The sequence below is a fragment of the Micropterus salmoides genome, unplaced genomic scaffold (assembly GCF_014851395.1).
Source record: "Micropterus salmoides isolate LMB-PRFRI ecotype aquatic unplaced genomic scaffold, ASM1485139v1 Ms_hic_scaffold_5, whole genome shotgun sequence".
In the NCBI taxonomy this organism is placed as follows: domain Eukaryota; kingdom Metazoa; phylum Chordata; class Actinopteri; order Centrarchiformes; family Centrarchidae; genus Micropterus; species Micropterus salmoides.
In genome coordinates this window covers 9,621,825-9,632,980 of record NW_024044237.1, presented here as the reverse complement: position 1 = coordinate 9,632,980, position 11,156 = coordinate 9,621,825, and the positions used below count along the sequence as shown (strand labels likewise).

Here is an 11,156-nt window from a genome sequence, read left to right as displayed (position 1 = left end):
GGCATGAAGACAAACAGATTCTTCTCTCCCATTTTTCACAATAATAAGTTCACTCAGGGCAACAGAAGCTACTTATTATGTCTTGTAAATATAGAGTGTATGTGTTTATCAGAGTATTCTCTATTCTGTACTTTTGAAAATCTGATGAAGCAAGTAAAATATTGCAAAAATGCTAGGAAACTGCGTTAAAGCTGGGCAGCTAGGTAATTTATTTCAGAAGCATTTTTTGTCATCTCTGTTGAAATTCTCTTTACATCCTGACAGCAGTCAATAAATCAAATGCTCAGACACAAAACTGAAAAACATCCGGTATCTGTAGCTGTTGCAGGACTGTAATAAGCGTGGCCGGCCTCCCTGCCTCTCCACCTGCGAGGGGGTGACATTTTTTCGGTTGGACACTTCTCCAACGTTGCCTGCCCCAGCATTAATGTACCAAGCAAGGTTTCTGAGTAAAAATTCTTTATCAGCCTAAATCATCAGCTTTGGCTGCAATTCCCCCTGCCTTACACACACACACAAACACACACACACACACAGGAAGTCACAAATTAAAACGTTTGCAAAATGCACTATTGAGAGAGACCTTCATCCACAGAAATCTGGACTCACTATCAAAACTTTAACTTCCTCTTCAACTCTATCCTGACCACACACTGAAGTCATGGTCGCATTATACTTCTGTCCTACGACCATTTACCCCATCTCCCTTTCACTTCAATGGAAACTCCAGCCACCTCCGGGGGACTCGCAGGTCAGGGTTTACCTCGGACAGAGAGGAGGAACTCGGTGAACCAATAGAAACACTGATGCACTGTATGTGGAAATGTATTATATTTATAGAAGCTATTATTCTAGCATGTTTACTACAACATTACACTGCCAGGATCACAGTGATCGCTCTGATCAACATTAGGTTATTCCCCACTTCAGATTTGTGACATCACATTATTTTTCGGGACGGTTCAGGGAAATATCATTGAACGGAAGACTAATGTGACCGAACCAGAGCCATTTACTTTTCTCAAGACGACTTTTAAAGATTTCTGGGAATTGAAGTCGTCCAAAAGCGGTAACTCTAAAAGATGCTGACCGCCAAGGTCCAAATGTCATCCCACAATTAAAGGACACTCCAATGATTTAGTACTGAACTTCTATAAAGCTGGGGGACTGACAAGGGACAAGAAAAAAAGAGCAAAAAAAAATCATGACAGATCCTGACTTTTAGTCCCTGTTATGAGTCAAGCTCCAAAAACACTGGATCCTATACTTTGCATTATGCAACCAACATAATTTTGTTTGATGCTCCAAAACCACCCAAGTCACTATACAACTTTTTTTTACAGGTTAACTAGTACTAGCCATGACAAGTATAGTGACCTTCATGTGTAAAATTTTTGGAGCCCTCCTAAGCAGGAAACAGTACAGGATGCAGAGAATGCAAGAAACAAACACAAACATATCAACAGTCAACAGTCTAATTGTCTAATTATCAGTGAATTATCATGATAGGATTTCCTCACAGAGAGGAATAGTAAAAGGGACGTCTCTCTTAAACCTCTGAGGGTTTGTTCAATGACCCATTGACAGATTACCTGATCAGCCGTCTAATCAGAAAGGCAGTGACAGTTGACAGGTCACACACACACACGTATATTTATCAAGCTCCTCATTACCTGCCCGGTTTCCCTTAAGCTCATGTGCACTCATCCGGTGTGATAATGTTAACTCGATTTACTGCTAAAAGACTAGTCTAACATCATTTATCAGAGCGGTGGAGGCTTTATAGTGAGCTGCTTTATTGTCATATACAGCACAAAGAACCAATGCAATCAGACGTCTACATAGCTCTACAGGACGTCCTCCTCATGAGGATCAGATCAGCAGATCAATAGAGCCTTTTATCCTCTCACACTGACAGACAACAGGACTCTATTCTGAATCAGCCAACGTCTCTGTGCAGGATTACAGCGGTTCCCACACAGTGAAAGATAACTGTTTAATCTGGACTGTCCTTGACCTGCCTCTGCCAAAACACTGAGCTCATACACACACTGTCACACTGAGGGAGTGTGTTTATGATCAGACTGTAAAAAGATAAAGGCAGAACATCAATTCAAATTGAATTAATAATAGAAATGGAATAAAATAAAAATCAATTTGCATGAGAGTTATTACACAGTTGGGAAATAATACATTTAAGCAGATGTGGATAATAACCAGGGTCCTATTGACAGATTTGCCAGTTTAAGTTCATTTAAATTCACCCCAAACCAACCTGTGGAATCGTTTTAAACCTGAAATACATCTTAATGACCCAAATCCATACAGAATTAATCATAATAAGCAGAAACCTCTAAAGTGATCTTAACCAGTTATGTTAGGACTGAATAAAGTTACTTAAAAAGGCAATGTGGACTTCATTCTGTTTTTGTTTTTTTGTCTAATTACCATCAAATAAACAAACTTAACAGTCTAGCCAATAAAATAAAGTTATTAAAAAGGCGTCATAGCTGGATCAGTTCGCAGTAGGGATACCAAAGATATGCCCTAAATAAACCCCTTAAAAACTCACAGTTGGACTTCAGTAATTACAGCCATAAACAGCCCACCTACATTGCCCCAATGCTGCCAGTAAATAAGGATCCGAACAGAAACCACACTCATCTACTTAGGCCGATGCACAAACAAAAGCAAAGCAGTGGAGGAGACTGTATCGACCGCATGTATCGATCACCACCAATCAAACATCATAATTCCCAGCAGCCCAATAATCTCCGAACACAACAAAGTTGAAGTTTCCTTCTCACAGAGGAGCAGTGCACTTAAAGCTCACCCCGAACACGGGGGGGATACTCACTCTGTCTGCTGGAGCTCAAACGGTCTCAGAGTGAACTCATCCCTCAGAGACTGGAACCAAGACATCAGCACTGTTAGTGGGCTAATGATTGGATTATTTGTCTCGGTCCTGAACGGGCGTTCACTGCTCCACGGCGCTGCGTTCAGTGGCGGCTCGGAATCCCCTAAATCCTGCCTGTAGTTGCCACAGTCACAGCCTTAGTCGCACTCTAGCTTTCCTAGTTTCATGTCAGCATAACACAGTGTGAACTATAAATAAATAAAAACATAAACGAGTTCAGGTTTACAATATACGTCACGTAGCCTATAGAGTTTGTGGCCTTTTTGCAATATACAGTACGCTTCATTTTGGACAGCACCTGATAGTCCAAACACCAAGGCTATTACTGAGCTTGTTGCTGGTTTAGTTGGTAAACTGATTTAATGAAATGTTAATTGTCAGATTGAGCTATGATGTTTCTTTCTGAAGCATTTGTTTTCTGGGAGGTTCACAAAAAAAAGGTTGGATTTGGAATTATAGGCCACTAAGCCTACTCAAAGACATAAATGTGCACATAAAGGAACAGAATAATAGATACAACAAAAACAAACAACAACAAAACAAAGACATTTGTCATTCAGTTATTTGCAGTTTGAAATCAACTCCGACAAAAGTAAAAAGCTCACTCCTGCATCCCAGTGTTTCCAATATGCGCATGATACAACATTTGGAATTAATGGTCACAAAACAATATCTGTGTGGTTATTGAAGACAAACATAAATCCATTTTATAATCCCCAAATCCTATTAGGCCTATTACTATTTTCAAGATCCCACTGATAACTCAACAACTTTCAATGATTAATTGTTGACTTTTTGTAGTTTTAAATGTATGTGTCCATCCATGATCATATTGCAGCGTGTAAACCTGAAAACCCAACTTCCACAGACACTTTTTTATTCATTTGAACCCTTCAGAAGTTGTAGCTTTTAAAGGCTCAACCGACCTCTAATGGGTTCTTGACTTGGTGCCTTGTTGTAATGAAACAGTTCATTTTATACCCTTACAGGTTTGAGGGTACAGGTTTCCTGTTCAATCAAAATGTATTTAGAGCACTTTAAGCAACTAAAGTGGACACAAAGTGGTGTTTCGCTAGTCTGTATTTTTACGAGGAACACCTGAAGGCACCTTAAGCACAAAGCAGAGTACCGCCCAACAGGCTTCAAATAAGAAAACGATGTCCGCTGCAAGAAACGTCCACATAAACAATATATTCGTGTATCAAGTCTGAACATCTCAAGAAAAAAAACCTCTTGGTCTGTACAGCTAGATTTCAGTTCTACAAAAAAGCAGCTCTATCACAGTTGATCTGTACCTGAAACTGCACTGTCTGCCAACTTCAGTACAGGAATTAGTGTTTGTGCATGTACTTGTGACCTCTGGCGTTGTGGGTATCAATCCAACTAAATATGGTACTTGAGCTCCAAGAGAATGTAAGCTGACTCAGGTTAAATATAGTTTGGTGGAGAGTGATAATAGCTTTGTGTTTACATGACCTGCACGGCTATGGCACCTAACATACTATTATCTCTCTTTTTTGTTAAGGCAGACAACATACTGTAAGCCCCAGCTTATTACTGGTATCCAAAGAGTGGAGCTTGTTTTTGCGTTAATTTAGTTTCACAGTAAAGAAGTTGGACCCTTCAGGATTAACGCTGCCATCTAGTGTTGTGGCTGGATCATTGTAAGAGCTTGCTATATCTTTTGAACATTTTGTAAACCGTGGCCATTTGAATTGCCTCGTGTTTGAAGGCTGCAAAACAAATAAACATGCCTTGTCTTAAGTTAATGCATCTACCACTTTACTTTACTTGATGGAAAAGGCCAAAAGTGTCTGCTTTTGAAACCAGCCGATTCGGTGATTTTGATCGTATTCCAAAGAAGTACAGCGTTAACAGGCCGAGTAGAAAAAAGCCAAATTTTATTCAGTCAGATACAGTTAACCTATAGAAAACATTAAAACATAGATTGATAGCAACTTCCACTTGTTTGACTCATGATGTCACATCCATTTCTCCTTTTCTCGTAATGAAAGCAGGAATAATGTGAAAAGGTCAGACTCAAACATGTATCCACACAGTATTAAAACACGTATCAACTATGCAGACAGTGTTGGTGATTATTAATCAGCCGAAGTGTGAAATACTCAAACAATTATTTTTCTGGAACATTATAGAGTTGAGTTGGGAATCAACAGTAGAAAGATATAAAAATCTCTTTCACAGAGATAAAATCATAGCCAAGCAATTGATCTGTACTCCAGGTGTTGATAGGAGGGTACAGCTTACTGGCCAGCACTGTTGGTGTTGTCAACCGAACTGATAAAAAAAACACATAAAAGAGAGCATTGGATTTGGTCTGACACTCTAAAAAACACAGTTTGAGGGGAATTATGAGCGTACAGCACGCTACAGCCTTCCTGCCTCCTTGAACTTGCTGAGCAGTTCGTCGTCCGCCCTCAGCGGGAAGTACAGGGTCCGGGTTTTGTAGTACAGGGGGTCTGACTGGAGGTTTTGGATGACGTCTGTGAGGAGGTGTGCCCGCTCCACGCCGCAGCCCGGCGCATCGTAGCCCAGTTTGGTGAAGTGGACGTGGAGGTGGTAGTAGGACGGCTGGTAGTGCAGGTAGACTCTCAGCTTGCTGCCTGGAAGGTTGTAGCGCTGCAGGATGGCCTCCTGAGCCAGAGGGAAACACAGACTGTCAGTCTTTGTGCATGTTTGACATTATGAACATGTCCAAGGCTATCATTTGTCTCCCATTATCCTGAGCCATGTCTTGTTCCCAGCTCTCTAAAATGGAAAGCAATGACGTAACTGGTTGAAGATCATGATTGTAATACTCAAGGTCACATTAATGGTAGCTGCTGGACGAAAAGGCCACTTTCTGCTCCAAGAATACTCCCCGAGGTAACCTTTTAACCTCACCTTTCCTTTCTGAAGGATGTTCTGTAGCAGTGGTAGCTGCTCTGACGTCAGGTCTCTGAGACTCCCGATGTCTCTCTGATGCGCTATGGCAAGCAGGTATAAATCATCAACCTGAAAGAAGAAATGAAGTAAAGTGAAGTGAACCTCACACTACTGGGAGTTTTAAAAAAGGACTTAAAACATATCTTTTTAGCAGAACCTGTAACTTTTAATTAACCTTGAAGGTTGCTGCTTTGTGACCAACTTTGCTTTTTTTTGTATTTTATCTGTTTTTTTATTGATGCTTTTAGTTTGTAGCACTTTGAGATTTGTCTTAAATGTAGTGTTTTATAAATTAAATATTATTATTATTATTGTTCCATCTCATTCCCACTTTGTGTTGATTAGAAAGTTCTTTTAAAAAGGGGGAATTTTTTCAGACTAAACACTTGTTTATCTACTATACTTATCATATGCTCAGATCGTTTACTTAAGTAAAAGTAGCAATACCACAGTGAAGAAACGAAGTGCTTAAGTATTAGCATCAAAATATAATTTGCTCCAAAAGTAAATCTACTTATTTCAGAATACTGTGTGTAACTGGATGATAATTATTGATGCAGTCATGTTTACATCAGTTTGTTGTAGCTGGTAAATGTGGGGGCTAATTTTAATTACCTCATATAGTGCTGTTTAGTTTGAGGATTGCCCCCAGCGGATCAATAGAGTCTTATCTATTATTATCATAACTGATTTGTTGATTATATTTTGTATCATTAATCTCAAAGTAAGTACTGAAGTATGTCAAAGTTGCACTAAAGTACAGTGCTTGTGTAAACTGGATTTGGAGCCATAACTTATTGCCACATAAACACTGTCTGATCACCATCTTGGATGGATTATCTCAGCAAAGGAGAAGGGCTCACTAACACAGATTTTAGACACAGATTTGAGAATAATGTTTGAGAGAAATAGGCCTTTTGTGTAGAGAAAGTCTTAGATCTTTGAGTTCAGCTCATGATGAATGTTGCATTTATAATTTTGTTCAGTGTATATATAACATTTTTTTTTAAATCCCCCTCTCACCCCTTGTGGGGCTGTATGTGTCATCCTCAAGCTCGGGTCCTCTACCAGAGGCCTGGGAGTTTGAGGACTCTGCGCAGTATCTTAGCTGTTCCTAGGACTGCACTCTTCTGGACAGAGACCTCTGATGTTTTACCTGGAATCTTCTGTGGCCACTCTCTCAGTCTGGGGGTCACAACCCCAGTGCTCCGATTACCACTGACACCACTGTCGCTCTTACTCTCCACATCTTTTCTAGCTCCTCTTTCAGCCCTTGGTATTTCTCAATCTTCTCGTGTTCCTTCTTCTTGATGTTGCTGTCGCTTGGGATTGCCACATCTATCACTGCAGCCTTCTTCTACTGTTTGTCTGGTTGGTTAGCCATCACCAGTTTGTCAGTCTGGATCTTGAAGTCCCACAAGATCTTCGGTCATTCCCAACTACCTTAGGAGGTGTCTTTCATTTTGACCTTGGGACTTCCAGCCCATACTCATGGCAGATGTTCCCGTACACTATGCCAGCTACCTGGTTATGGCGTTCTATGTACGCACTTCCTGCCTGTGTCTTACACCCTGCTGTTATGTGCGGTACTGTCTCAGGGGCATCCTTGCACAGTCTGTACCTGGGGTCCTGCCTGGTGTGTCTTGTACTGAGTGCCTGTTCTTGTGCCGCCATGATTAGTGCTTCTGTGCTGTCCTTCAGTCCAGCCTTTTCCAGCCACTGGTAGGATTTTATCAGCCACTTCTTCTATTTGTCTGTGGTACATGCCGTGTAGCCGCTTGTCTATCCATGAAGGTTCTTCGTCTTCCTTGTCCTCACCCTCGGGTTTCTGCTGCCTGAGGTATTCACTAAGCCCTTCATCTTTGGGGGCCATCTTCCTGATGTACTCTTGGATCTTTGTTGTTTCATCCTGGACAGTGGTCTTGACACTCACTAGCCCCCGGCCTCCCTCGCTACGCTTGGTGTACAGTCTCAGGGTGCTGGATTTGGGGTGAAACCCTCCGTGCATGATGTCAGTAGCCTCTATCTCCTCCTTTGGCCAGTTTATTATACCAGCGGGGTATCTGATGACTGGCAGGGTGTATGTGTTGATGGCTCGGATCTTGTTTTTCCCCCATTCAGCTGACTTTTCAGGACCTGCCTTACTCTCTGTAGGTATCTGGCTGTGGCGGACTTCCTTGCTGCCTCCTCATGGTTTCCGTTAGCCTGCGGTACCCCAAGGTATTTGTAGCTGTCCTGAACATCTGCAATGTGGCCTTTTAGTAGTTCAGCCCCCTCGGTTTTGATCATCTTACCTCTTTTTGATACCATGCGACCACATTTGTCCAGTGCGAACGACATTCCACTGTCGTTGCTGTAGATCTTAGTAGTGTGGATCAGTGAGTCGATTAATTTCTGGCATACAGCTTGATGTCATCCATGTAGAGGAGGTGACTGATGGTTGTTCCACTTCAGAACCGGTATCCGTAGCCAGTCTTTGTGATGATCTGGCTGAGGGGGGTTCAGGCCTATGCAGAACAGCAGCGGGGATAGTGCATCGCCTTGGTATATGCCGCACTTGATGGTGACTTGTGCAATTGGCTTGGAGTTGGCTTCCAGACTTGTTTTCCACAGCCCCATTGCGTTCTTGATGAAGGCTATTAGTGTCTTGTTGATCTTGTACATTTCCAAGCATTCCAGTATCCATCTATGTGGCATTGAGTTGTAGTCATGGACTAGAGCAGAAATATGGATCTGATAAGCATTTAGTATATGCTTAACTTCACAGGTGAGTTTGACATGAAGTACTAGTTGCAGCCCTGTAGAGTATAATTGTCTGAAAATCCCAACACTAACATTCATAAACATGTCTTTCTAGTCAATATTTGTGGTGTCTCACCTGTTTCTGGTCCCATTTCAAATCTGGGAGGAGGACAAAGCCAACCTCCGGGTCCGGATCTTCATAAACTATCTTGTCAGCCTCCGCCTTCTTCTCCAGGATGTTGTACACCCACTGGGGTGGGGTGAAGGGGATGTTAAGTTAATCCACAGATAATGTTCATACATTCACAAGTATGCATTGTGATGACAATGGAGGAGTTAACACATACCTGCAAGCTTAAACTCTGCTTCTGAATGTAGGGCAAAGTGATGGACTGAAAGTCCTCCCCCGTCTCCTCCACCAGAAAACTCTCCTGACTCTGGTATTTCTTTATATGCTTCTCTGTGGCTGGACACACCACTGTAGTCTTTATCTCTGCAAAACAGAAACACACGGGCTACCTAACTTTCCTCTAGCTGGCCAATTCACTATACCTTGAGTCAGTTTATTTCTTCCTGGCTGTACCATTGAGGTGAGAGGGAGCCTGTAAGCGGTATTTGCTGTAGATGTCGTTCCTCATCTCCAGCTTCAACCTGGAACCACTGAAAAGCTCATCCAGGGTGTCCTCTCTGATGGGAGTCTTCTCCAGGATAACCACAGCCTCCTGATCAGCAAGCTGGTGACGACATGATCAACAGTTTCATTTCTGCCTGTGCTGATAATGAGACTGGCAAAATAAATAAACATATGCACATTGTTGTCATACTCACTTCATCCATCCATATTTACAATAAAGCACTCTTACACAGACTAGTATTTTGAAATATTGGACCGGAAGTCAATAATAATTTTTTTTCTCACAAAACTACTCACCCCAGTTTCAATAAATGTGAAACAATAAAAACCTAATAATTGCTCTCACCATCATAAACAGATGTCGATTTAGCTAAATATCTTCCAACACCTTAGCTAACTGCACAACGACCTTACCTTTCCATGGATGAACATGAGTTTCTCTCGGGCGTAATCACTCAGCACTTTGGATGTTTTAAACCCAGACAGAATATTTTCATATTCAGATTCCTTTTTAACGTCTCCTCCACCATTCTCATCATCAGCTTTCACCTTTTTGACTTTATGAGATAATTCATCGCCTCCAACACTGTCGGCTTCTCGTTTAGCAGCGGTGTCCGCCATGTTCCGAGTTGCTGTTGTAGCCAAAGATCGTCTGTGTTTAAGGTGATACCTCACTCAACCACCGCCTCAACTCCACAAGGCAAACGTGCAGCTGGGTACTCTTGCCGTCTGGTGAAGTGTCAGCAAGTATTTTACCCATTCTAAAATATTTTTCAAAAATGTATTTAAACCAGAGACTGTATATAAAGGTACACACGATAACCGCAATGTTTTTCTGTGATTCTGGGGTTTCAGAATTTACTTTGTGTTTAGTTCCTAAATGTATTGCTATTCAAACTTCAACGGTCTTGTAATTAGGGAGAAAAAAACTGTAATTTATCTTGTCACAAATGCAAAAGTTCATTTGGTGCAGAGTGAGACCTCGCTTTGTTTACCACCAATCAGCACCAGCATTGTCAAGTTAGACAAGATAAACACATCCAACCTCCCTCTTTACAAAATATAAAAGCCAAATAGTCTGTACTATTACGACGGATTGTTAGGGCCACATTGACGAGATTATGAGAATAAAGTCGTAATATTAATAAAGTAATAATATTACGAGAATAAAGTAGTAATATTAATAAAGTAATAATATTACGAGAATAAAGTAGTAATACTACGACAATAAATATGACGAGAATAAAGTCGTAATATTAATAAAGTAATAATATTACGAGAATAAAGTAGTAATATTAATAAAGTAATAATATTACGAGAATAAAGTAGTAATACTACGACAATAAATATGACGAGAATAAAGTCGTAATATTACGACAATAAAGTTGTATTTTTAAACTAGCCTACATGTTAGGGGAAATATATAACTTCACAAAATTCTCCACGTTCCTCATTTTAACCATAGACTGTATATAAAAAGATTTTAACGCATGGAGGCGGCAGGCTGCTCTTCTGATATTTCCCCTAACATGTGGCTTAAAAATACAACTTTATTCTCATAATCTCTGATTTTTTTTACTCCTCAATGTGGTCATAGTAATCAGTCGTAATACTATGACTTATTTATATCTGGCCTGTTTACTCCATAGCAGCAGGTGCAGAAATAATTTCAGTCTGCAATAATAATGTGAGGTTGTTTCGTCTATGATTGTACATCATGGTTTGGACGTAATATACATAGTAACGACATGCAAACTACAAGCTTATGTATTAAGCATTCTGTCTGATCAGGGCCTAAATTAATAACAATGGCAGATACATAGTAGGTTATCCATGCAGTTTCTTTTCTCTTTACAGTATTCTGAATATATTGTCAATGTCAGTTATCGTATCAGATCTCGTCATTCCAATAGCTCT

The 11,156-nt window shown here is 40.7% G+C and overlaps 2 protein-coding genes across 3 annotated transcripts in view; both read right to left on the bottom strand.

Moving 5' to 3' along the window:
- zgc:66433 (uncharacterized protein LOC321250 homolog) overlaps positions 1-2,997 on the bottom strand; it is a 46,500-nt gene extending 43,503 nt beyond the window's left edge. Inside the window, exon 1 of one of the 2 annotated variants that reach the window (XM_038698559.1) lies at positions 2,858-2,997. In XM_038698559.1, coding sequence (XP_038554487.1) covers positions 2,858-2,922 — 65 coding nt within the window. In that variant the 5' untranslated portion in view covers positions 2,923-2,997. The remainder of the gene's footprint in view (positions 1-2,857) is intronic. The other variant, XM_038698561.1, reaches the window with a different exon arrangement.
- A 1,803-nt stretch (positions 2,998-4,800) lies between these two features.
- dcps (decapping enzyme, scavenger) lies at positions 4,801-9,888 on the bottom strand. Its single transcript, XM_038700053.1, has 6 exons — positions 9,654-9,888; positions 9,189-9,339; positions 8,953-9,098; positions 8,742-8,855; positions 5,822-5,932; positions 4,801-5,572 (listed from the first exon to the last, which is right to left on the bottom strand). The coding sequence occupies exons 1-6, from the start codon at positions 9,858-9,860 to the stop codon at positions 5,306-5,308; spliced, it is 996 nt and encodes a 331-aa protein (XP_038555981.1). The 5' UTR covers positions 9,861-9,888; the 3' UTR covers positions 4,801-5,305.
- Between the last annotated feature and the right edge of the window lie 1,268 nt (positions 9,889-11,156).